The 26,622-nt window shown below is 43.7% G+C and overlaps 7 protein-coding genes across 7 annotated transcripts; 4 read left to right on the top strand and 3 right to left on the bottom strand.

Moving 5' to 3' along the window:
• Positions 1-8,549: 8,549 nt before the first annotated feature.
• L228DRAFT_198721 (aquaporin-like protein) lies at positions 8,550-9,383 on the top strand (the record flags this gene model as incomplete). Its single annotated transcript, XM_018329622.1, has 2 exons — positions 8,550-9,136; positions 9,188-9,383. Coding segments are annotated over 2 exons (783 nt in total), but the record flags the coding sequence as incomplete, so codon positions are not given.
• A 239-nt stretch (positions 9,384-9,622) lies between these two features.
• Positions 9,623-11,976, bottom strand: L228DRAFT_32428 (aspartate aminotransferase). Its single transcript, XM_018336477.1, has 8 exons — positions 11,670-11,976; positions 11,612-11,614; positions 11,542-11,551; positions 11,439-11,489; positions 10,727-11,382; positions 10,382-10,669; positions 10,260-10,319; positions 9,623-10,206 (listed from the first exon to the last, which is right to left on the bottom strand). Exons 1-8 carry the CDS (start codon positions 11,784-11,786, stop codon positions 10,105-10,107), a joined length of 1,287 nt encoding a protein of 428 aa, XP_018185508.1. The 5' UTR covers positions 11,787-11,976; the 3' UTR covers positions 9,623-10,104.
• An 868-nt stretch (positions 11,977-12,844) lies between these two features.
• On the top strand, positions 12,845-14,023 carry L228DRAFT_32118 (hypothetical protein). Its single transcript, XM_018336476.1, has one exon. The coding sequence runs from the start codon at positions 12,881-12,883 to the stop codon at positions 13,532-13,534; it is 654 nt and encodes a 217-aa protein (XP_018185507.1). The 5' UTR covers positions 12,845-12,880; the 3' UTR covers positions 13,535-14,023.
• Positions 13,331-15,694, top strand: L228DRAFT_256909 (homocitrate synthase). The gene is made up of 5 exons (XM_018333955.1): positions 13,331-13,667; positions 13,730-13,947; positions 14,026-14,106; positions 14,160-14,227; positions 14,281-15,694. Exons 1-5 carry the CDS (start codon positions 13,595-13,597, stop codon positions 15,287-15,289), a joined length of 1,449 nt encoding a protein of 482 aa, XP_018185506.1. The 5' UTR covers positions 13,331-13,594; the 3' UTR covers positions 15,290-15,694.
• On the bottom strand, positions 15,612-18,076 carry L228DRAFT_250369 (DNA/RNA polymerase). The gene is made up of 4 exons (XM_018333316.1): positions 17,759-18,076; positions 17,588-17,707; positions 17,364-17,531; positions 15,612-17,304 (listed from the first exon to the last, which is right to left on the bottom strand). The coding sequence occupies exons 1-4, from the start codon at positions 17,819-17,821 to the stop codon at positions 15,730-15,732; spliced, it is 1,926 nt and encodes a 641-aa protein (XP_018185505.1). The 5' UTR covers positions 17,822-18,076; the 3' UTR covers positions 15,612-15,729.
• Positions 18,077-19,218: 1,142 nt separating this feature from the next.
• Positions 19,219-19,947, top strand: L228DRAFT_241156 (hypothetical protein; the record flags this gene model as incomplete). Its single annotated transcript, XM_018331307.1, has 1 exon — positions 19,219-19,947. The coding sequence occupies one exon, from the start codon at positions 19,219-19,221 to the stop codon at positions 19,945-19,947; it is 729 nt and encodes a 242-aa protein (XP_018185504.1).
• Positions 19,948-20,007: 60 nt separating this feature from the next.
• Positions 20,008-24,673, bottom strand: L228DRAFT_250366 (hypothetical protein). The gene is made up of 8 exons (XM_018333315.1): positions 24,532-24,673; positions 23,904-24,363; positions 23,800-23,835; positions 23,365-23,739; positions 22,386-23,308; positions 21,768-22,332; positions 21,495-21,716; positions 20,008-21,435 (listed from the first exon to the last, which is right to left on the bottom strand). The coding sequence occupies exons 2-8, from the start codon at positions 24,207-24,209 to the stop codon at positions 20,233-20,235; spliced, it is 3,630 nt and encodes a 1,209-aa protein (XP_018185503.1). The 5' UTR covers positions 24,210-24,363; positions 24,532-24,673; the 3' UTR covers positions 20,008-20,232.
• Positions 24,674-26,622: the final 1,949 nt, after the last annotated feature.

Here is a 26,622-nt window from a genome sequence, read left to right as displayed (position 1 = left end):
AAGAGAATGTCTTATAACTAGGCAACCAGGAGGTCCACCTGCACAAATGATGATGGAAAATGGAGTGTAAAGCAGATAGAATCAGAAACAACTTGTAGAAATGAAATTGATAAAGGATTGGTGGTGTTATGAGGGGGAAGGTATTTTGTAACACAAAGAATATAGAAACTTCAACACTTAATAGCTCAACAACAAACAATGATAATAACAAAATTCAAAATAAAATACAGTACTCTTGTATGCAAGAAACAGTAAACAAGTTTTAAAAAAGATTCAACAAGAATTGGTGGAGTTGCAGGGGGGGTAAAAATTTTTCACTTAGTGATAGAGTACTTAGCACCTAGAATTTAGGATGCAAAAGAACCACAACCACTAGTGATTTTTTTGTGAATTTTAGATAAATTGAATAAAATGGGTAGATAAACATATAAAACAAGTTTGGAGTAAATAGAATAAGATTTGGTTGAATAGTGAGGGAAGAAACCTTTCTTCTCTTGTCTCCAAAATAAAGAAAATTTCAAACTCTTATAACTCCATCAATTTTAACTCAATTAGAGTCAATCAAGATGGAATTAAGAGCCTGAGAAGTTCTCTTTAATTTGAACCAATTTGTACTTGATTTGAAGTCCTATTGGTGGAGATAGAGGGGGGGAGGTTGTTTTACATTCCTTAAGCAAAAGTATTACTACTAAGTACTAATTATAAGGTAGTAGACTTGGTAATAGTAGTATATAATAAAGATAGTAAAGATAAAGCTATTTAGAAGGCTCTGGATGAGCTATTAAAGAGCATAGTAAATACAGTATGACTAAGCAGAAATGAAAAAAGTATACAAAGAGAGTATAATAATATATAATAATTGTTTTAAATATTTTTAAATTGTTTTACATTTTATTTATCAAAAATTATATATTTAATACTAAAAATAGTGTATAAATTTTTTTTTAAAGGAACAATATAAGCAAACTTTCTATAAATAAGATAGCTAGCTAATATAGTTTTCTAGATTTTATAATAGAAATATCTATTTAAAAATTATAATTGTTATTGAGATACAATTATATATTTTATATAGAATTTTGTCCAGCTAGATTACTTGAAAAATATATTAAAATTAGTAAAAACAAAGCTATTTAGATGATAATATATTTTCTAAGCAATCTAGCTACTTAAGTAATCTAGCTACTTGTAGCTAGGTAGATATCTTATACAATTTTACAAGCTTTATATCTTAACATTAATATATTATTTTAAGTTAAAACTAAGTAACTTGATTTCCTTAGAGTAGATATATCATATGATAATTATTTTAAATATTTTTAAATTGTTTTGTATTTTATTTCTCAAATTATATATATTTGATACTAGAAATAGTATATAAAATTTTTTCTAAATGAGAAAATTAAACAAACTTCCTATAAACAAGATATCCAGCTAAAATAGCTCTCTAGACCTCATGATAGAAATATCCATTTAAAAACTATAATTGTTGTTAAGATATAATTACATTTTTTGTATAGAATTCTGCCTGGCTAGGTTACTTGGGAAATATGTTACTAGACAAGCTATTAAGGAGTGTAATGACTGTATAACTAAGCAGGAATGAAGGGAGTGTACAAGGCATGCAGGTTATATGAACTAAAGTGGTCATACAAGTAGCAAAGAAGCAAAAGACACAAAAGTGATAATATTTAGAACTGTATCTATACTAAACTAACTATTAAATGTAGATAATATATATATGGCTACAACAACAAAGAAAGAAATAAGCAAGGAAACATAGCAGATGTCTGTAGCTCTGTAGAATGTACTAGACATCTTAATCATGTAACAAATAAATGAACAAGGTGGTTCAGTTATGTGACCATAGCTATACTACCAACACACCTCTTTATAGCAGGACTACAAGTAGTGAATAGATAAAATAAAAGCTTCAAATTGAAGAAAAAAAAAAAAGAAGAGCTCTATCAAGATTTAAACTCAAGACTAAGCTGGCTTGATTCCTAGATGAGCTCATTTTTCAATAAGCCTACCAAAGGCACCAATTTACACAGCTTGTCATACTACTAGACCATGGGGCCTTCTTGTTGAAATAGTTCAGTTGATAGTCCCATTAAATGTTTAGTAGTATCAAAGATTTTGAAAAAAAAATTAAATGGGTATCATCCTGAGCAGTTTGATAAAGTGCTAAAACTTGATGGAAGGGAGAGGTTTGGTGAGTCCATCTACTGTATTTTCTATGGTTAGACAGTATGTGTAGGTAATAGTCTTATCCTCAACAAGGTCTTGAATGAAGTAGAACTGTATGTCTATATGTTTAGTCCTTTTGTAAGCCTCTGCATTTTTAGTAAGATTGATAGATAGAATGTTGTCAGTGTATACACAGATTGGTTGAATGTCTCTTTGAATGTAGCTAATTTGGTGTAAGAAGGCTTCTATCCAGAGCACTTCTTGAGCTGATTGTCCCATTGCTATGTATTTAGTATCTGTAGATGAAAGAGTGACTATAGATTGCCTTTTGAAAGACCATGAGATGGGGCCATTAGTCATTAGATAGAGGTAAGCACCAGTTGAATGATGAGTTGAAACATCACTAGTGTAGTTTGAATCTGTATATCTATGTAAGTTGAGAAAGGTGGAATCAGACTATGATTTAGAGAATTTTAGGGCAAGATTTGTAGTTCCTTTAAGATAGTATAGAACTTACATTCTAGCCTTCTAGTACTCATCTATTGGATTTTGGGTAAATTTTGAGAGCATTGAGATTGAAAAAGCTAGATCAGGGCAAGTTTGCATCATTACATACATTAAAGATCTAATTAAGGATTGATACTACTATCTAAATCCAGGTGTTGCATTATAACCATCATCTGCAGGTATCAATTTGGGCTTTTCATTTATTAGAGTGCTAGCAGGGCAAGAATCAGCCATTTTAAAGGTTTCAAAGACCTCTCAAATGAGTCATCTCTGCATGATTAATATGTAATTTTCTTAGCAAATTACTTTAATACCTAGATAGTAGGATATTTTACTAGAGTTAGTAACTTCAAAAGCAGTGGAGATATCAGTAATGACCTGCTGTGTAGCAGAATTTTTAGGGGATCCTATAATCAAGATATCATTGACATAGATAGCAACTATGACCATCTTTTTAAGATCTAAATTTGGGACTGTATTGATGAAAACATATGTATTAGATATAATATTCATGAATTCAAGCTTCTTCATAAGCTCTTTAAAGGTTAGGAACCAGTATTTGACTGATTGTTTCAGTCTGTAGAGGCCTTTTTGAAGTAAGTATATTTTGCCTCCTTTATTGTATCTATGTAGATATTTAGCATAGACTTTTTTACCTTATATAGAACTATGCTAAAAGGTAGTTTTGATGTCAAGCTGTCTTATAGAGAATCTAAAACATACTGCAATAGCAATTAGCATTCAAAAAGTAATGGATTTAGCTACAGTAGTGAAGGTCTCTTTATAGTCAATTCTATAGGTCTGTGTATATTCTTTTATCACCCAGCAAGTTTTTTGGTACTTGATGGATCTATTAGCAAGAATCTTTGTCTTGTAGACCTAGTACCTATAGAGTACTTTTTGTCCTTCAAATTCTACTTGCATCTACATCTCATTCCTTTTGAGCTGTTTAATTTCAGTGTCCATCACTTTCTGCCATTTAGTAGATTTAAGGGACTTCATTGCTTTAGTGTAGGAGTAGGGATTAGTGAGGAGAATGGAAGCAGCTATAAAGGTATACTTTAAGGTAGATAAATCATTGAAATAATTGAATTCATTAATAAACCTGTTTTTATATGCTGTATTGTCAGCTTGTAAAGTATAATTAGGTGTTTTCCTTTGTTAATTAAATTATCAAGGTGCTGGAGGTGCTTCTGGAGATAGAGGTAGAGGCATAAGCTCTGGTAGCTCAAGATTATCTTGTTCCACCCCCTAAATAGGAGCTTCTTCTAGTGTTTCAATCATTTCACCTTCTATAAGTTAAGGATAGTATACAGGAGTATCAAATTTGACTGTTTTGATAGTAGGGTTGTTGACAACAGGTTGTTTAACATCTTTGTAAAGGGTAGATTTATCAAAATCTACATAATTCAAGCAAATAACCTTATTAGACTCTAGAATCCAGATTTAGTATGTTGAGTCATTGTTATAACTTACAAGATATCTTATTTGTGATCATGCTAAGAATTTGTTACTCTTAAGGCAAGTTTCTCCAGGTATGTAAACATAGATCTTACATCTAAATATTTGAAAATGTATAACTAAGGGCTTTGCCTTATTACCATCATGGCCATGTACTTTATTTAGTACCTGTATAGGCATTTTTCAATTTGTAGATAAGCATGTAGTCTAATTGAGTATGTAAACAGCTATATTAATAGCTTCCTCCCAGAGCTCTTTTGAGAGTCTACTGTCCAAGATCATGGAGTGAGCTCAAGCAGTTGCTATACTGTAGCCATGCTTGCCTAGATCATTTTGTTTAGGTATGTAAGGCACAGTAAGCTCTAGAGTAGTCTCTTCATCCTTCAAGAATGCAACTAGTACTATAGTATTAAATTTAGTACCATTATCCATCCTGTATGCCTTAATAGGCATTTCAAAGGCCATTTTAGCTATATTTAAGAATGTTTTAATATACTAAAAAGTATTAGCTTTGTACAACATTTAGAGATTCTATCAATTTCAGAATGTATTGTCTACAAAGTAAATAGACTACCTATTGCCATGTATTCCAGTAGGCATGATAGGTCTAATTACATTAACAAAGATCCTCTTAAAGGATATCTTAGTACAAGCTAATTTAGCTTTTGACTACATATGGTACTGTTTGGCCATCATACAAGTATCATATAAGGTCTGTTTAGGGAGCTGTTTTGTAAGTCCTAAATCAACTTTCAAACCAACTAAGTTCTCTGCTGTTTTATAGAGATATTCATAATTGATGTGTCTAAACTATCTATGCTATAAATCTACTTTTTCAATGAAACACTATACAATTGTAGGTCAATTAGTATGTAATTGATTGTCTATTGCTAGTAGTACTGTTATTTAAACAACTGATTTAGCATGTAAAAGGTAGATATTTCTGATTTTAGTAGCTAATGCTAATTTAAAGCCATCCTTCTTGAAGATCTTTTTCAAAAGTATGTTAAAAAAGATGTCTTTTTCTTTGAGAAGACCAACTAATAGCAGGTAGCATGGTAATGTAGGAGCATGCTAAATGTTGTGTACATCAACCATCATATAAGAACTATCTAATTGTAACAAATCCAGCTTTATAGTCTCCTTACTAGCAAACTTTCCAGGTCCTGTAGTGCTTATATATCTACTTTCATTAGTTATTTAGTAATATGTTTTAAAGATTAAATGATTTAAAGTCATGTATTGAGCTAATCCTGAGTTGACTACCTAGCTACTTGATCTAAGCCTCACAAGAACAAGATTATCCTTAGTAATTACTATAAAGGTAACTCTTTCTACATTTAAATCAGTAGTCTTTTTGGCTTTTTTAACCTTTTTAGCCTCTAGATCCTTCTGTTTAAGGAGCCACCATTCAGGTGCTTTTCTAGGATTTAGCTTCTAGCAGCTTTCAAGCTTATAACAACTGTAGTTGTAGTGAGAGCACCTCTTAGCTATCTTATTACTATCTACATTCTTTTTGCCTTTGCCTTTTCTACCTTTATTACTACCATTGTTGCTACCATTGTTACTACCATTGCTTTGAGTAGGCTTTTGAGCAACTAAAACAGGTATAGGGTCTTTAAGTCAAGCTTCATCTACAAGCTCTAAGAAGAGTAAATCAAGGATTAAAGTTTCTTTTCTAGCTTGAAATTATTTTACAGATGACCACTGATTAAAGAACAATTTACAAAGGTGATCAAGAAAGATCATTGTAAGAAATTCATCTTTGAAATCATTCATTCCAAGGTTTTGCATTGCCTGTAGTTAATTCTGAAATTTAAGTATATAGTCATTAACATTTGAGTATTTTTTATACTATAGATGAAGGAAATATATAAACAAGAAAAATTTCTAGTTGTAATCAATTTTCTTATATCTTTTTTCAAGTACCTTTTACATTTCTTTAGTGGTAGAAAGGTTTTAAATCACTGGCTGTATAGATAAAATGACTATAGACATAATCATATATTTTACTCTATCATTACAATTTTATTTAGCATAAAGTTTTACTTTTTAAATTTTGGTAATCTTTTCAAGCATTGTCTGCTCATCTAGAGCTTCATCTTCAAACTCAATAACATTATACTAGATGCCTTGTCCTTTGATAGCTACTTTAGCATTTATATACTACTAATAATAATTATCTAGCCCTTTGAGCTTAGGAAAGTTTATCTTTATCTCTAGTAAAGCTATCATATTAGTGACTCTACAATCCTTTTTGTTACTTTCAAGAAATTTCTTTTTGGGTAAAACTAAAGCTACTTTACTTTCAAAATAAGTGTTAAATCACTTAAAAAAGTAATAAAAAGTTAAAACAAAGTATAAAAATTAATCAGTAAGCTTTTGCCTCACACTTACCAGGCTCATAACCTATGAACTAAAGCAGTCATACAGGTAGCAAAGAAGCAAAAGACACAAAAGTAATAATATTTAGAACTGTGTCTATACTAAACTAACTACTGAATGTAGACAATATATATACAGCCACAACAACAAAGAAAGAAATAAGCGAGGAAACATGGCAGATGTCTGTAGCTCTGTAGAATGCACTAGACATCTTAATCACGTGACAAATGAATGAACGAGGTGGTTCGGTCATGTGACCATGGCTATACTGCCGACAGGTTAGCATAACAGAACCAACAGAAAAATCTTCCGTCATCCTCACTGACTCGGTTATGGTCGGTTGAGGTAGCTAGCGGACCCTCTATCCAGTAGAGGGCGCGTTGGGGTGCATTGGTAAGGGGTGAGATGGCTTTTTCTTGTTAGTGGCTAAAGTGGGTCTATAATTTTCATTGCGGCATTGAAATACCATGCTCAAAACAAGATTTCTCGGTTTTTGAATCATGCGTAAAGAAAATACCATCCTACTCACCTAGATCAGAAACACTCGGTCTGCTTCATGTGCCAAGCTTTCCCCTACAAAGTATAGCCGAGTGGAAAATCGATCAGATATTGGTTTAGCCCCTATCCGCTTAAGATCTGCACCCTTCGATCGATTCTTTTCGAGTGTTTGAAGTGGCGAAATGTCTTCTAAGCCGCGTGAGAATGAACGAGAATGTTCAAGTCCACAAAACTTCATATGCATTTGGCTCGTGTGAATATGCCTGCATCTGTGTTATCATGTGCCGCGTTGACGATGATGTATTCTGCCATCATGATGCCACAAAGAAAGACAGCAGATCGCCGCTCATTGTGTAGCATGGTACAGATACAGCAAAGTCACTAGTCACTAGCTCCCTAGGACCGTCACCTCCCCGAGACGTTCGGCCGGGCGCGACACTGACACACCATGACGTTTGTCACTAGTACTCATATCCGAAGAATTATTTCTTAAAGCGCGGAAGGTTGCCGTCTCTCCCAAAAAACAGTAGTTCCATATCATCCCTTTCAGTCCGCCCCACGAACACGATGCAATTTTACTTTGGCTCGAATCTGCTGAAGTTTTGCGTCTCCGACTGGACGTGGTTAATTGCTTCCGGTAAAATTTGAGAATGGCACAGGATCAAGGACAAAACCTGCCAGCTTCGACACAGCAAACAATTCCCAGAACACATACATCAAAAAGCCACGCATCATCCACAACGGGTGGAGAGCGGCCGCCAGCGCCCTCCAGACATAGCACTCGCCCTCCGCGGGAGTATATGCAACGGCAAGGCAATAGCCACGCAGGTAACCCGCCTCCACAATTTTCCTTGGCTGGTTCTGGTTCTTCGCACCCAAACCAAGGAGAAACCTATGTCGATCCTGAATATCGAGCATTGAACAATCACTATGGCAAGCCTCAGGACAAGCCTGTCTGGGGTCTGGCTAAGCCCCTTCCCAGGGTTGTCCGCCCTGGAATGCGGCGTGACAACCGCCCATCAGGAACAGAGGTTGTTGCGGGTCGAGAAAATGGTCAGACCCAGCCAGCGCCACAAATGGGGAACACACCGGACACAAATATGGATCGACCGGGAGCAAACCGGAATGTTTCTGCGGCGACCAGACCAAAGCGGATGAACTCATGGCGGTATCCCTCTTCAGTCCTTTCCGCCCGATCAAAGAGATCGGAAGAAGATCTGAATCTTCAAACACCAGGATCAGAGCGTGCGAATCCGATGGAGGCCATGACTGAAGCCAGAAGACCATCCACTCGGGATTTTGCGTCATCTCAACCAGCCGATCGGATTGATCGGCCAATGCATACAGAACCCAACGTCGACATGGCTCGAGATGTCCTAGATGAGCGGGCAAGGACTGCTGATCCCCTTGAAAATGATATAGAACCGGAACGCCAAGACTGGTGGGAACAACAACATCATCCAATGGAAGAAGCTGAGGAAGGAGGAGGTGGTGAAGAGGAATTTCTAAACTTCTGGTCCAAGATTCGCTATCATCTTCGGGAACCCATAGCCGAGTGGCTCGGGACATCAATCACTGTTCTCGTTGGTACCTGTGGGAGTCTGTCTGTAGCAACGTCCGCAGGTCAAGCGGGCTCATTCCTGTCCATGAACTGGGCATGGGGTTTCGGTGTCATGCTTGGCATCTACATTGCTGGTGGCGTTTCAGGTGCTCATCTCAATCCTGCCATCTCAATTGTTCTGTCCATCTACCGAGGATTTCCTGCTAAGCGCTGTCTCGTGTATATTTGTGCGCAACTAGTTGGCGCTATTACGGGCGCAGGGATTGCGTTCGCAGTGTACAAAGACGCCATCCTCCATCTAGATCATGCACTGATTCCAGAGTCAACCGGGATAGCACTTTACACGCAGCCAAAAGCCTGGGTCAGTCCTGTCACGGGATTCTTCAATGAATACGTGGCTACCGCTGTACTGGCGTGTGCAATCTTCGCACTTGGAGATGACAGCAATGCTCCTCCTGGCGCTGGTATGCATTCCTTCGTCATCGGGCTCATCGTAGCCGTGTTGTGTATGACTTTCGGCTATAATACGGGCGGGTAAGCTTGTTCTGTCTTTCGACTCTGTCTCTTGCTAAATATTGCCCCTAGATGCTTTAATCCTGCACGCGATTTTGGTCCCCGGCTTGTCGCGCTTATGGGCGGCTACGGAAGGGAGTCTTTTATTGCTTATCGGTGTTGGTTCCTGTGGGGAGGATGGATCGCAACAATTGCCGGGGCCATTGCTGGAGGTGGTCTGTACGACATTGTCATCTTTACCGGTGGAGAGTCGCCGATCAATTATCCCAGAAAGAGACGCCGACGAGCCAGACTGAAAATGCAAGCTCGATGGTGGAGGCGTCTAGGGTTCCGTGAAAAGATCGAAGATGTTGAAAACCAAATTAAGAAATCCGAGGAGTAGGAGAGATAGAAGTTCGTAAACCTGTGGTATCATTATAGTCGAAACTATGCTGTAAGATAATAGATATTACGTTTCTTAATAAATAATCTCATAACAACCTCTTAGGGTATCTTTTAATCATCCCCATGGAAGCTTTCCTCCTACACAGGCGCCAAATCAAAGAGGGCAAAGACGGAGATATCGGAATTAGGAATTTTAAAGGCCCTCGTATATAGGTTTATCTATTGTCGGGTCATTTAATAGAGTGTAGAATGACTCTCCAATATCCGGAATTTGATCGTATCCGTAGCTAAGCAGGAGAAAGTCAAGAAGAATGCCTGAAGCTAATTATCCGAAGATCCGGTCTGTCAATAGTCTCAAAAGCATAATTTTGGAATGGTTTCTTATGCACTGTGGGTATCTGACGAAGATGGCATAGCAGAATTCATTTCCAGGAACGGTTAGCTGAGAAGGAAATCAGACAGTTCAAGAGGTACATAAACATCTGAGAGGTAAAAATTGAAAAATTGAAAAATTACATTTTTTTGGGGATAGTGAGGCTGTATTTGCTTCAACGGAAAAATGGGACATTCCAAAAGGGTAAAGCATCGTCGAAAAGAAATTCTGCTCAACCCGTCACCTTGAAGATGCTGTCGGCCAGCCGTCTGACATTGTCCGTGGTTATGCCGGCGACTGAGATTCTTCCATCCTTCGTAGCGTAAACGGAATGCTGTGAATTAAGTAAGTACAAGCTGGCTCAGGAGTCAGTGAAGACAGACTCACTTCCTTGGCGAGTTTATCCATCTGGTCCGGCTTAAGGCCAGTATAAGCAAACATGCCTATCTGCGAGAGCGTAAGTAAAATGGTCAAAATACACTGCCTGGTTTACTGGGCGTCAATTATACCTGTGAAGTTATGTGACTCCAATCATGCTTGCTGCCCAAATCTTCCAAGTTTGATTTGAGCAAAGCCCGCATGCTGATTATGCGGTCTGCCATGCCTTTGACTTCGCCAAGCCATTGCCGATTCAATTTCGGATCATTGAGAATACTAGCGGCGATCCGCGCTCCATGGATAGGAGGATTCGAGTAGAGTGGTCGGACGAGTATTTTAATTTGGGAATCGATTCGCTCTTTCTCTTCTGCCGACTCACACACGATGGAGAATGCACCTGCTCGTTCACCGTATAATCCCTGCCGAACAGAATATGATCAGAACCAGTGGATGCAATTGTCGGATTTCCGACTTACCATATTTTTGGCGAAGCTCTGCGCGAGGGCGATGCTGTGACCATCCTTAATGAATTGCCTTACGGCAAATGCGTCTCTGTCAGTGTCGCCGCTGGCGAAGCCCTGATAAGCCATGTCAAAGAAAGGATAATGCCCCCTTTCCATGACAACCTTGCTGATTTTTCTCCATTGGGCTTCGGTGGGATCAATTCCCGTAGGATTGTGTGCACAAGCATGAAGCAAGATAATGCTCCCTTTTGGCGCATCCTTGATATCGGAAATCATCCCTTCAAAGTCCAACCCAATGGTCGTCTGGTTGTAGTAACGATACTTCTCAACTTGCAGACCAGAGTCTTTGAAAACGGCATTATGGTTCGCCCAGCTTGGTGTAGGGATGTAAATCGTTTTCGAGCCCGGAAAAAACCGTTCGAAGAACGCACCTCCAATCCTCAAAGCGCCTGTCCCTGAGATGGACTGGGTGATTGCAATTCGATCTTCACTAATAGCTGTGGAGTTTGGCCCATAAGCAAGAAGGGCGGCTGCTTTGGTGAACGAAGGGACGCCAGTAATGCCAGCATACTCCTTGTCTAAGTTACTTTCGATGATTTTCTTCTCAGCAGCTCGCACTGAGGGAAGGACGTATGGTTTTCCTGAGTCATCTCTGTAGGCACCAACGCCTGTTATTTCAAGTCAGCGAAGCCCAAACGCCTTATATATTTTCCCGTCAACAGACCCAAATTTATTTTTTCCGGAAAAGCGTCAGCCTTAAAAGCTTCAGTTATACCTAGAGGAGCATTAGTACTCTTTGCAGAGAAGTCGTGCAGCGATATCCAAACCAAGAATCGCCTGCAGCGGAACAATGTATTAGCAAACATATTCTCGAATGAACACGAGACGGATGCTTACATCCTATCGATCTTGTTAGTCCTATCTTTGATCATTAAAGGATTGCAGGAAAACTCACTGGAGGGCCTTGGGGGACGTTAACCCAAGTTGATGCTCTTCGAGCCGCTACACAAGTTCGCAGGACAACCTTGCGTAGCGCGGCATCACGAGTTGCAGTTCGAGTGGCAGGTATCATGTTTTCCGTATCTATAACTTCTCAAGCACCAATAGAATGTCTAGGCAATGCAGAATTGAAGCTGCACACTTGGAAATATTTATGACTTCACGGAGCGGGTTAGATTTCTGTGTACTTGCTCCAGCTCTCCATTGCCCCGATTGGCCTGTGCACGAACAGTCCTGGTTCAGTCATAGCTACTCCGGTAAGTTACTCCTTCAACCTTTTGCGGAGGTGAAAGCGGGATGCTTTTGCACATTGGGCTTAGAGCCAAAATTTACCGACATGGGCGAGGGGTTTGCACAAAGACGGTCAAGGAAGACGGCACAAATAGAGAATAGGAGTATAACGTAAGTACCGGGACACAAGAGAATTTCAGGTACAATCACCGTCTTTCTGTGTAACGTTGATGCATATTCTATGGCAGATGGAGTTTCAGGACTTGGGAGGGAAGTCTGACTGCACAATATATTAGACTGAACCAATTGTGATAGAGCAAAATGCATTCGTCTACGTAGTTGATCGTAGTTTCCTAAGGCCCACAGGTCGAGCTTATACTCCGACTGCATTTCCGAACCGAGGAAAGGCTATCGTGGAGGAAGATGGAGGAACCCATGTCACAGCTCGTATGCGCATGGTAAGCTCCAAATGCAAATTGAATTAAGGGACTAGCAGGAATCTAGTTTGAATTTTGTGTTCATACCGCAGTATATTGTACGTGCCCCAATCAAAATATTTCATTCCTAGGCGCGTAGCAGGTAGGGGAACTCTTCTGTCAATTTACGTCCTGCGGCCAAAATAAATGCAAAGCATTTCCCCGTGAAAAGGAAGATTTGATCTCCCGCAAAACGTTATTTCAATTCCCGTCCTAATCGATTGGATTACCAAAGAATTGTAGCACCGCTGAAGCAAGCGCCGGCACTGTAGTCTTCAGGAGTGAGAATCACCGCCTGGAATATCCAAATTCATTGATTTGAGGATCTACCATTTAATTACACCAGAACGCTGGATGCACAGCTCCAAATGTCGTCACCAGCGAGCGCACAAATTCATCCGTGGGACGTGGCACTTACCGAGTTAGACCAGTGAAGTAGTACAGAGGCTTCCTGAACGTGATGTACTCGTACAACTGCCCATACGGTTTGGCAGTTACAAGGCTTGCCTCCATATGCAATGGGACGACCGAGCGGGATGAGTTTTGGCCCATGTTCTGCTCTCCTGGGCGGCATGAGCTGTTTTCAATTATTTTTATTTTTCCCCCTCTCAATGGAGAATTCCCCGTCTATTATGCTCACATGATCTGGCTTTCCGTTCGACTAGGACAAGGAATCATTTTCCGTGGAGCATACGTTACCTTCGTTAATTCCTTTGCTTTCCTTGATCGGGATCCTCCGACATCGCAGTTGTGTGAGGATCTGACTGGTAATTTGGGCACTACCCCAAATATGGTTAAGTCAGAAAATTTCTTCGTTCATTGTCCAATCAGCAGAGGCTATCCCCCGCGAAGTGATGGCATATCGCACTGGGGCCGCCTTCTGAGTAAAAAGCCTATTGTCACTCGATTAAATCTGTCGGACAAACTGGTGAAGTCGTGGCCCAGCGTTCATAGCTCTAGGAGTGACAAAGCCTGCCCCCGAACTAAAAAGAAAAGAGTCATCTTGATTCTGACACAGACCATCATTCTTCTCCCACTACAAATCCGCAGCGCAAGTCCTTCTTGCCCTCATCTTCCACTTTCCCTACCCACCACCATTTGTCGCCTTTTGTAGCGGCCGATTCAGATATATCAATTGAATTTTCCTCATCTTGTTTTTCAGCCACTCTTCGTCATGTGCCCTCCGGCGGAAGGTAATAACAACGGCGTCAACGGCCACGCCAACGGCTCCGCCAATGGAGTCATGTGTATGATCAACGCCATCTGTATATTCTTCGATGTCAGGAATTAACTTCTTTCTCATGTACAGCCCACGAAGGTTTCACCGCCATCGAGACCGGTCAGAATCCTCATCCCCAGCGTCAGCGAAACCCTTACCAACCGGTCGGTGATTTCTTGAGCAATGTTTCCCGCTTCAAGATCATCGAAAGTACTCTCCGTGAAGGCGAACAGTTCGCCAATGCTTTCTTCGACCGGGAGAAGAAGATTGAGATCGCTAAGGCTCTTGACGAGTTCGGTGTTGACTATGTGAGTGCCCTTGTAATTGTAGTTGGGTGCAATACATGCCCATGGATATGCGTATCTAACCTCAGGTTTTACTATTAGATTGAGCTCACCAGCCCTGCCGCATCAGAGCAGTCCAGATTGGACTGCGAAGCTATCTGCAAGCTTGGTCTCAAGTCCAAGGTAGGCAATTTTCAAATATCGATGCCTTGACACGGCGCTAACGACAATTGAAGATCCTGACACACATTCGTTGCCACATGGACGATGCTAGAATTGCTGTTGAGACGGGTGTTGATGGAGTGTAAGACTTTGATACCAAACTATTATATGCTCAATTTCAAGCTAACTGTTTAGTGACGTTGTCATCGGTACATCATCATATCTCCGTGAACATTCTCACGGAAAGGATATGACTTACATCACCAACACAGCCATTGAGGTTATCAACTTTGTCAAGTCCAAGGGAATTGAGATTCGATTCTCCAGTGAAGACTCTTTCCGATCTGACCTTGTCGACCTGCTCTCCATCTACTCGACTGTTGACAAGATTGGTGTGAACCGCGTGGGCATTGCGGATACTGTTGGCTGTGCCAGCCCAAGACAAGTCTACGACCTCGTTCGAACCCTACGTGGAGTCGTTAGCTGCGACATTGAATGCCATTTCCACAACGACACTGGTTGCGCCATTGCCAATGCCTACTGCGCTCTCGAAGCCGGTGCTACTCACATTGATACTTCAGTCATTGGCATCGGTGAGCGCAACGGTATTACCCCTCTTGGTGGTCTGATGGCTCGAATGATTGCTGCCGACCGAGACTATGTCAAGAGCAAGTACCGACTGGAAAAGCTCAAGGACATTGAGGACCTCGTCGCTGCCGCTGTTGAAGTGAACATCCCGTTCAATAACTATATTACCGGTTTCTGCGCCTTCACCCACAAGGCCGGTATTCACGCCAAGGCTATCCTCAACAACCCCAGCACTTATGAGATTATCAATCCGGCCGACTTTGGTATGAGCCGATATGTGCACTTTGCTTCCCGTCTGACCGGCTGGAATGCAATCAAGTCTCGTGCGACGCAGCTCAACATCAACTTGACCGACGAACAGTGCAAGCAATGCACTGCTAAGATCAAGGCTCTCGCTGACGTGCGCCCTATTGCCGTCGATGATGCCGACAGCATTATTCGTACTTTCTATAGAAACCTGCACCATGCCGAGAACAAGCCCCTCCTCCCTGACCTCACTCCTGAGGAGAAGGCCAAGGTTGCCGAGAAGGAGAAGGAGCTTAACGGCCAGCCAGAGAAGAGGGCCCTTGACGAGGCTGTTGCCGACCAGGCCCCGGCCAAGAAGGCCAAGGCTTAAACGACCGCTGCCGAAAGTGCCGGATCAATATGAATCACATGCCATTGCATGGCCGACTTTTGGCAAGTATTGGAGCTCCTCTGGCTGATAGTATATTTTTGCTTGCAAAATGCCATGTGAGGGATTTTTCTTGCTTGACCTCTTATTTCCTCCGAAGGTCCAAAAAGATAACTGCAATGTTATCAAAGCATGAATGTCTTACCGTCATGGACCTTTCCTCTTCATCAGGAGTTGATCGTCATAATTTTAGGGATACACCGCATTGAGTTGGGTTGTTGCTGCCTGATCTGGCATTGAACAGATTTAGTTTCTTGTGTACATTTCGGGAGCAGATTTCTTATTCCGCGAGACCTAAATATCTGTCTTATGTACAATTTCAGAATAAAATTTTTCTGTTTATATCCGAAAACGATTTAGTGTCTCAAGTATCCTCGTTCTCGTTAGTCCCCTAGATTGTGAAATCGCTCGTGAGCGGCCATGGCAAATGCCGGCATAAATGCATCGCAAATGTGACAAAGTTGATTGGATGGATAAACCATATACTCATCTTCAAAATTCTCGTCTCGGTCATAGATAGGGCTTGCTGTGCTAACGACACTGTCCTGTGAGGGCTTGAAAGCTAAAGCATCTTCTGTACCATTTCCGGCCGCAACTGCTTCACTTCCCTGGCGCTCTGAGTTGATCGGTTCTTCATGGCCATCAATACGAACTTGTTGCCATGGTACGACCACGTCGTCCGCATTGATCGTTTTGGTGGAATCACCAATCCCATCAGCTTCCTGTTGCCGAGCTTCCCCGTCTTGTCTGTAGAACATGGAGTGGATATCCCTGCCTTGACCACCCGATGCATGTGCCGTTTCAACCATATTTGTGACTGCGACGTTGATCAGACTTAGATCCCAACAAGCAGATCCAGAATGGAGCCTTCTAAAGAGAGGTAGAATGGCTTCTTCGGCTAATTTCTCACTCAGGACACTGAACTCTTCATTGACATCGAAAATAAAGTTTGGCAATGGCCCAGACCGTGATTTTCGATTGAATAATCGTTCCCGGCTGCCGTCAGCTTGGATTGAGGGCCGAACTCGAGTGCTAAGTCGCAAAGTCCGCGGATGAGCTAGCCACTTGCCTCGAACACGTGCTTGACAATTATCTTCAGGCGGACCGCTGTGTTCTGCTTCTTCTAATAGGTCGAGATGCATCCGTTTGAGCAGACTCTGGCTTAACTTACACAACTCCTTCCGGACCTTGTCCAATGTGTCCAGATGGAGGTAGGTATCTTCGATGCTGATCTGCTTTGGAATACTTCGCGCCATCGAAACTTCCGTGTCGTCGATGCCGTGGAGAAGATTCCATATTTTCGCACCAATGCCTTGTGGTAAGCTTTGCCCACGTAAAATTGTATCCAAAGTCTGCGAGTTCATGCCGGGACACGCCCGTACATTTCCCACAGATACATGATCTTGTGTAGCACCATAAACTAACCCGGTTCCGAACTTTGCTGGTCTCCCGAGTACATGATTGCGTATTTTGAGGGCGAGCTTGAAACCAATACCAGGTACTTTACCAATTTCAAGGGGGTCCAACAACTGTGCAACATTACCTTTTCTCATGTCGGAACCCGACAGGTAGGGAGGGACCAGTGTGGTCTGCGCATTTGGTTTGTTTATGGATCCCACAAGCTTAGAAAGGAGTTTCGAGGTTGAGATGCCCACCGTCGCAGTGTATCCTTTTTGTTCCTCCAACTGATGACGAAGATAATGCCCGAGATGAGCGCCCAGCAATAATCGTAACTGAAGGGCATGTGATTCGGAAGACTTGTTTTCATTCGAATTTGGTATGCAGAGAATGGCAAACGAGGATTGAGCAGGAAATATATTGGGCGGCGTGGAAGAAGCATCAAAGGAAAATCCTTTACAAGGGTCGCTGCGAGAAAGGCCAAAAAAGGAATTTTCTAAATTGTTGGTATTTAGGAGCTCAATGTTGTATTCAATCATGTCGGTCACGTCCATATATACCTAGATATACATTAAGAGTAAGTGGAAGAAGGTAAATGAAATGGTCTTCGTGCCCTTACCTCGTCAAATCCAAGCCTCTCAACTTTGTCATTCCAGGAGAATGTCCGTAGGAAGTTGTAAAGCGCTTTTGAGGCATCCCGGAAGCGGGTAAGATCTTCGCCGAGAACGATGACTACATCCGGGCAAACCTTTCTTGCTTCACGAATCAGCTGAAGCTTGTGGAGTCCCTATGGCAAGAATTGAGTGGCGGCTTTCTTTCATTTCTGGAATATGTAGGACATACTCTTCGCCGAGCCTCATAGTTACAAGTAACGACTATTTGTTTCTGTTGAACAGCTAAGGGACGGGACTTGAGAAACGGATTTTCAGCTTCAAAAACTGATGCGTAGAAGCAATCATAATCCTTTACGCCTAATTTAGCTGACAGCTATACTTGAGATATTGAACTTCTTACAAAATGAAGGATAATTCGGTGATCACGTCGTTTGAAAGTAGTTTGTCGCCATATAGGGTCCATCATCAACGCTCCCCATGATGAGTTTCAGAGCAAATAGATGTTATAGAGTTCTCTGATAGATGTCCGGACGTTGCTGTAAGGCTTCGTCGAGGTGCCCTATGATTGTATGAAGTAGGTAGTTACGTTAGTGTGGTTTGAGAGTCAGTCGCGCCGCGAATCAGCTACCGATCTTATCGTATGCTATCTTATCAGATTTAGAATCCAAAGAGGACTAGTCGAGATCAGCTGCTTCATCTCGGACGGGCTTTCTTTCTGGGATCTAATAAGAGAAAGACTTAGAAAAGGTGGCTGGCAGCGAGCGGAAGGGTGATCCAGATGTACATATTGAACGATGTCACCAGATTGCATCACTTTTAGTTTATTTTTAGCCCTGAGACTCGTCATCCGACGAAGATCACTGCCTCAGGTATGAAAATGTCTATAAAATAAATGTGTCTCTACCACCGAAGCACAACAACGTCCTCGCCGTCTAATACCGATCGGTATAACTATGTTTGGGCTTCATATCTGACCCCTGAGCCACATTAGAAGGGGATTAGAACAAGCGCTACTTGAAAATCATTGCAATCTGCAGACTTCCTGGGCCATACTGGCGACTCGAGAGTTTCCCTTAAGTACCTCACCTACAAAGTTACCAAGTTACCTACGGGTGGGTGTGTCGCATGGTTTTTAGGGCGCTTGCGTGTTCCCAGAGGTGCACGGGGCAAGACCCTGAGTGGCTGCACTTTGCTGATTGGCTGCGCTCAGCGGGAGATGCCGAAACGTGTCGCCATGCGATCCACTACTCTGTGCCTAATGGGGAATAATCCCTGGCATTCCGTCCTCATGCAGTTGGTTCGGTGAAAAGGTGACTAGAATAATTAAGAAGCTGAATGGCTGGCCGTGCTTGGCTCAGTTCACGAGTGGCCCAAGGGTCCTCAGGCGGTACTCGTGCCGGACCGTTGAGTGTGCCTGGATCTCCTATTTTTATTTGCATCCCTCAACTGACGAATCACAAGTGAGTGCCAGACATGAGAGGGGCGGGAGAAGGGCCGCGGACCGACTGCTCAGTGGTTCAAGAATGACGGCTCCAGAGTCAGAATCAGAATAAATCTCCAAGCCCCTCGCAAGGAGAAGGTCGCTTGTGCATGCACATATACGGAACAATTGCACATACGTCTTCAGCATGATACCCCGCTGATTCCCGTGACTCTCTGGGGAACCTTGTCGCTGTTGACCGCTGCATAGCCTCAAGCCAGGAGGACACACCTACATTGTCCAACCTCGAATGTCAAATTCCACGCCCCCTCTGGTCATCACCTTCATCACGGGATAGAGACTGGCAGTCACCTTGTGGATGAACTTCTATTAGGACCCATCGTTGATGCTCACCAGCGCTCGTTTCGGCAAACATCACCATGCTCGCAGTGCATGTGCCCCAGGCTCAGGCAATGGCTACCGAATTGCATGATAATACACGGCCCAAGCGCCCAAGGTTGTCTTTACAGATAGCGTCTGCCATAACGCCACAGAATTTCATTCGTCCAGCCAACGGTGGAACACTGTGCGATGATATGAGCTCGCCTACGGTGCGAAATACCTTCAATAATTCTTCAAGGAATTTCCTTTCCCATCCGTCCAAGCCCCCAAGTGAGGCCTGGACTATCGCGCCAAATTGCACCTCATCTTCAAATCCACTTGCCTTACCATACAGCCTTCCAAGAGGCCTGCCAGGAATACTGCGTAATACAGTTCTGCAGCCCCGCCAACGTTCAGCAACTTTAGTTCGCGCACCACGCCAGATGTTTCCGCCGGTGAAATCGGTTTCTTTCAAAAACCCGCTTGTCGAGGAGATTACAACAAGTGTGTATGTGGCGGCGCATTCGGACCTGGATTCGTTAGAATCCGACAACGATGATGAAGGGATGGATTCTAAAGTCGGAAACTATGGTGATGACAGCACAGAGGGGGGAAAGCAGAAGCAAATATCTTGGGCGCCAGTACGGCGAAAAGGCAAGCGACATAGGCAATGGACATGGACTTTGGACACTCTCGATGATGGCGATGGGGACGCTACTATAAAATATCAGAGGGTCTCAAGCTTTGAAGGCGAAAGTTCGAAAATTTCGGCCGCTCTTGAAGGGTAAAGACTCGTTTCACTGAATGGCAGAAATCTGGTGTCAAGGCGTTAAAGAAACTTGTTTGCAGACTGGGATTAACTTGACTGGATGTCTCCAGATTTGACGTGTGCATAGAATGATGAAACAAAAACGAATGTCTAGTAATGAAATGTATTGATTAATATTCTTCTGCGTTAATGATGTTCGTGGAATTCAGATGAAAGGCCAACACCGAGCTTCCTGCATGCTTAGGAGCGGTTTCCGGAATTATAATGAGGAATTTGTCTTTCAGAATCGAGAATCCATATTTTGTTAAGTGCCGGTCTCGGTCTCAACCCCAGGCTCTCTTCCTTCCATGGCAAATTTTTGTTTGACTTTTCTGATGCCAAACTTCAGCTCATCCTTGGCAAATAGCGCATTTCGCGCAGGTCTCCATTGCATTACGCCTCGATGCTTTCGCCGTTCAGTCTTTCGGTTTTGAGAATTATTTGCGCCGGACCCATTTGGCATATTTGCTGACCCATCTGCTGACCCATCTGCCTTTTGCTTTTCACCAACAAATTCTCCGCCTTGTTCTGCATCATTTATCCCTAAATCTTCGTTTTCAGAAGAGGAATCGTCATCTTCATCAATGTCGTCATCATCTGAGCTTGGGTTAAATGGATCATGTACTGGCTTCTCTACTCCCGGTTCTGCTCTCTTCTTTCCACTTGAGTCTACGTATGCTTTGGGATCCTCGCCGAAAGCACCGCTCCAGTCTTCTCCGCTTCTCGTCAACCATTTCTGGCGCTCATCTGGCTGAGCCTGCATCAGTATGTCACGACCCTGTGTCAGCGAAGCTTCATGGCGCTCGCGAACATTCTCCGGAACTTCTGGCTGCACCTGGCGCTGTCGCACACCCTCAGCGAGACATGCTTCGTATGTTTCATATGTTTCTCTCGAGTTGTTATCCACGACAAATGCTTCGTGGGATTCATCGGTTCCAGCTTTGAACCGGCAACGGAACTGCAGCCGGCCTATTTCCTCAAGGTCCTCTAGACCAGGGCTTCTCTTCGCCGACACATTAGATTCGGTGATGTAATTCTGTGTCAAACGCTGGCCATTCTTCGTTCGCCAAATAGGAATATTGATATCCGTGTCCTCATTGTCGACCAAGTGCTGCAGCCAAATCATGGCATAACCGTCCGGCCCGCGTTTTCCCGGCGCATGGAATTCGAAGATCACCGGCGACCGATAGCGATGCTTCACTGGAAGCCGAACATTGTTTCTTCCCTCATTCTTTGCAATATCCCAGAAAATCCCATCGCCTTCTTCAAGGCTTCGAGCTTGCGCCCGCGATATATTGCCACTGCTGCCACCAGTCCTTAATTTCAACTTGGCGTGGCTAGTATAGTTTATGGCCAATATGCGATCCGACGTAAACTCAAACGTTCCGATATCCCAGCCAAGTAGATTCGGAGGCAGCCTGGTTTCCACGCTCCGGAAAAGAAGTGAGATACGAATGCGACCAAAACCCTAATGGAATTAGCTCATATATAGACATGAACGTATGAGAACTATTATGTGGCACTTACGATCCCTCCATCAAGAGGATACCATCGTGTAACTTGAGAGCTTGTTTGGAGGATTTCAGAAAGCTGCAGAGGGACAACTCCAATGATTGGATCGTGTTGCCGGTAGCGCTGATCACGAACAGTAACCGTCACTATGCCTGATCTCCAGTCCCTCATGAAGCGCTCTGTTCCGGCATTGAAGATGGGCCGACTACTAACGGCTTTGGCACGGGTTCGGTAGACCTGAGATTCTAAGTAAAACGGCACTGGCATGCGTGATATGGGTCAACTCACCAGCTGATCGTTGAAGAGTATGGTACAATAGCTGCTGGGGAGCTTTTCACCCTCCTCATCAGTGTTCTCGCCACTATCTTTTGCAGGCTCAAACTCCCTTCCGCGACGATTCCCTTCGCTACCTTTGATATTCTCGAGTTCGAGGTTCACAATTTGATGCACAATGATGCTACAAATACCGCTTGGCCAGAGGGGGTCCGGTGGAGTATGAATAACGGCGTCTTCTTCAGCGTTATCGATGACACCCTTATCATCTTGCAGCTCACTCTTCCCCTTTAGCGCGTCTGGAAGATTGGGGTCCTTCCCGTCTGTGCGAAGGGCTGGTCGGAATTGCGGTTTGCCAAAATACCCGACCTCCCAATGCAATTCCCCTGGCATTTCACTACCGGCATCCATACCTTGAAGCTTCGATACTTGTGGATACATTTTGCCGGGATGCTGAATCATTTTCTGCATGGACAACTCAACCTTTCCAACAATGTCGTCGGCGGTGGACCGGTCGGAGTCCCAAAGCTCCACACTGAGCTGCTCGTCTGCTTTGATCAATTCTGGGGTGACAAGGAGCCTAGATAATCGTCAGCCAGGCATTAACAAAGTTTCCAACCCGTGGATACTCACGCAGCGGTCTCCTCCCAAATGGGATTCAAGTCGTCCGTGATCACTCTCGTGCAGTACATAGGCTTTCCGTATTTAGAGAAAGATAACGTGATATACGGATCGCTTCCACCGCCTTTACTGCCACGCCTGTCTTGTTTGCTGAGCCCAATGGCTCGATGGATCCTTATCCAGAGAATTCCAAGGGCTTCCACATCTTTTTGGATGTCGTCTCCCTGGAGCATTTTGCTAAGATCCAGGCTCATGGACTTGGGCGCAACATACATGCTAGCCGCAGCTCCAATAGCATAATTGACAAAATTAGAAATGATAGGAAGGTTAAGAATATTGACACCCCTTTGGACCATTGGTATACACCCTGCTTGAATATGTGGCAGCCCCATCAGGGTGAAGGTAACAGCCTTGAGGAAAGGGGGCTCGGGGCCCATTTGGAGACGCAATCGGACAGTTCCAACTAGACTTTGTAATTCAACAAAAATGGGCAAAGGCACCCCGAAGAGACCCTTGATACCCAAGTAAAAAACCAACTGCATGTGCATATTTCGCGCCTTTGAAGCGGCTCTTTTTCCAGAGGGCTCAGCGTGATAAGCAAATGAGCATTCAATGTTGTAGTAATCTCCCCCTTCCTCATCAGCCGCCAATTCCTGTGGGTCCTTGGTCTTCTTGTTCTCTTCATGAATACTTTCTCGCAGCTCTTTCACATGAGCGTCTGGAAGAGCTCGAAGGCTCAATATTCTGAATGGATTTGAGCCTTGGTTAATTTCGGCAACTCGAACATTTTCGATGATTCCTGGTACAGATGCCTGCATAACGTCTTCGAGCGTGTCTGCCACGCCGGCAAACAGTTCAGGATCGATGAGACCCCAGACAATGCCCATCAAAGTATTCAACCACTCTACAGATTCTGGAAGGAGGTTGGCGGTAGCCTGTATCCGTGATTAGAGAGTGGAAGTTAGTGGAGGATCAAAAAAAAGAGACTCACGGTTTGGCCGCGCTCCTTTTCACTGTGCCATTCTACCTCGCGCCCGCTTCTTACCACCTCTTTCATCCACAGCCAAACGCCAGAGCTCAAGCATGCAGCGAGAGGAATCAGGCCTTTCAGTGAGCCCCCAAACATCTTACCGAGAACAATCACGGCAAAGCATATTCCAATGCACAGCGCCCCTGCTTTTGATTCTAGCGCATTAAACATTGGTTCATAGCTGACTGATGGCGTAGGATGAAAAAGTATATTTGTCTTCTCGCCTCGAATGGGTACATCCGAAGTGCTCCCGGGGGCTACAGGGTCGGGAGGGGCGGTAACATCTTGATTCTCCCTATATTCTTCACCAGACTGGGACGCTTCGGTTTTCACGGGCTAGCAGGTCATCAGTTACCCCCCCCAAAAAAAGAATTCAAATGCTGCCTTGAGACTTACGGTGTCTTTCCCGAGATTTGAATTCGGCACGGAAAGCTGCAAAAAAGATCAGTAACCCTAACAGAGCAGAAGATCACTATACAGATTAGTTTGAAGGCACACACCTGTGGGCTCTTCACTGATGACATAAAATCCTTGTTGACATCTTCAATTTGAACGTCTTTGCCCGTGGTTGGGTCCGTGACCGTCTTCCAAGTCTTCGGCGAACTGGCGTGGGGATCATTAACATGCGGCTTGGCGTCCCCCTGTTTATTTTTGTTGGCCTGGGTTTGAGTTTTTGTTTGCTCGTCAAGCAATCTGTCCCTCTCTTTCTTGTCTTTGTCGAGACTTTCGACGAATTTTTGAATATTTGGAATCGGATTCGAGCCAGACCAATGCCCGCCGGGCACATGACGTTGCTGATCGGGCATAGCGAGCGGCGAAGTAATATTGGCAGATGCTGAAGGGCTATACAAAGAGAGCTCAACGATGGCTCAGGTTTTGCGAGATGTACAGTCTTAGATATAAGAACAAGACCGACGGTTTATGACGGTGTCGAGACCAGGAACCATATGCCTGCAGTGGCTTTCCAATGAGTTAGGGAAATTCTAAGTGGAAAAATAAAGCAATGACGTGGGCAAAGGTCAAGGAAAGATGAATGAAGATGAAGAGATAGCTGCCCAGCATTGCCGGCGACAAAAGCAGGGCTTCGATACGCTGTAATGTGCTGTAATACACAGATAACTCACTTACATTCACGACCGCGATAGGGAAAAGAGAATTGATTGCTAATTCAGAGGGTAGCAAATACACGATGCTAAAGGATTCAAACAGATGAAAGTCAAATTAGTTATCCCTGCGGGAAAACAACATTGGCTGTTCCGAGAGAAGAAGTTGATGAGTTTATCATCCGGTTTTCATAGGGTCAATGGCATAAACCAGTTATTGGAAACAGAGCTGGCAGCCATTCTCTAAGTTTACTGACGTCAGAGGTCCATGCCGCCCTCTGATGCAGTTTAGGTAGTGATGGATACCTGTGGTTGCCTCATCAGAGCCGCTAACAAATTAGTAGTGGGTACCTACCTTACCTACACTTTTCGGGATCAGGTACCTTAAGGCAGCAGGGTAGGCAGGTACCTCATGTATCGACGCGACGCGACACGAAGGCACGGGTTGACGGGCGAGCTAAAGGGTTTCCTTGCGAAGAAGAATCTCCGATAGCTGCCAAGTCGGTGCAGCGAGTCCTGCCTCAGGCGTTATTTCGCCCCCGCCAACCTGGATAGAAACTAAATTGCGTTGTTGGAAACCCATTGCGACGCGGATGCGCAATAGAACGCTATACCGCCACACTCTACAGTCATCCATCGAGCTTCACAGGTCGTAGGGCGGATAATAAGGTACAATCGAGAATGACGACAAAATGTCAACTCTCTCTACCTACATATCGATTGCCGAGCAAAGCTACACCTACTTTAGGTAGATGCGAAGTGGTAACTACCGTAGTTTCAAGCTCATTGCCAGTTATGGACTGAGCTGAGTGATCACGCGCCACCTCGTCTGATGACATTCCATCCATGCAAAAGTAAGTTATGCTAATTTGATATGTAGTGCTAAACATTGAGGCGGACGAAATTCGAGACTTGGAAGGTTAAATTGATGCTTACCCTACCTAGCATCTAGACAGGGCGGGGCTGTATGATGTTTCATACAAAAAGAAACACAGCGGCAATTTTCTGTGTTTGATGCTCCTCTCGTTTTGAAAGGCATGGCCAAACAAAATCAAAAGCTCGCAAGACTATTCGGAAAACATTCGAAAGTGTAATCGGTTGGGGTCGCTGAGACGACACGCGCAAGAGACTGACCGCATGTGTCAATAATGCAAGCCATCGTTTTAGCCTCCTATAATCTCGGATGACACAGGACCAAGTACAATTCTTGCATGGCCAACAGAAGTGGGACCTTCTCCGTTGGCAGCACATACCAAGTAAATGATGTGCTCCGAGGAGATGCCGACATTTTTCCGCATATCCGCAGCAAGGGTTCCTTTTCAGTGCCCCCCGAAGGCCGGCGGGTATTCAGCTCTAGTCGAGGTTATGGTCTCCGCTTTACCGTATGTTCAGCAGCCCACCAACTGAATATATTTCAATTCCATACCTCCGTACAAAGCCATAAGAGCAGAAGCAAAAGGCAATCATGAAAATAGGTAGGAAGAATTCCCCATCAAATAGCGCGAGGAAAGCCCCTTCGCTCGTATGTCAAAGCATTGCGTAAGAGGTAAACAAAGAGATGAGGCTCAGCAAGACTGATAGTTGCATCCGGTTGAGGCTTGATCTTGGCCATTCTTAACTCGAACTTATTGGCACTTCCGGAGGCCAGACTTTCGTTGAAGTCCCGGAGTCGGGGAGAGCTCCTATCCCCGCTCTGTGGTTATTGGATCAAATGGATAACCGAAGCCAGTTGCCAGGAAGGAATCTCCAAGCGTCAAGCCATCATTGGTCATGGATACAGGGACTGTACCAGAGTATGCCGCCGGCCCGAGAGCCCCCTCCTCTCCTGTCAAGGAGTCCGTTGCTCAACATTTTTTCTTGAGCGTCACCAAGGCCTGGATGAAGGGCTAAGCCTGCAGGGATATGCGAAACGCGATCGGGAATTTCTGTCGGCTCAAACATGCAGGCCTGGAGTATCCGAAAAGAATCAAACCTTCACCTTCGTCCGGTGAGAATTAAGAGGATAGCCTAGTAGAGCAGGAGGTGTGGCTCGAGTAGTAAACCCGTAGGTGGGGATCGCCCCTTCGGACGGAAGGGGTTTAAGGCAGAGATTTTGAGTATATACTACGGTGCGTAG

Source organism: Xylona heveae, assembly GCF_001619985.1.
Source record: "Xylona heveae TC161 unplaced genomic scaffold L228scaffold_11, whole genome shotgun sequence".
Lineage (NCBI taxonomy): Eukaryota > Fungi > Ascomycota > Xylonomycetes > Xylonales > Xylonaceae > Xylona > Xylona heveae.
Note: the sequence above shows the minus strand (reverse complement) of the source record. Positions and strands in the feature narration are given on the sequence as shown.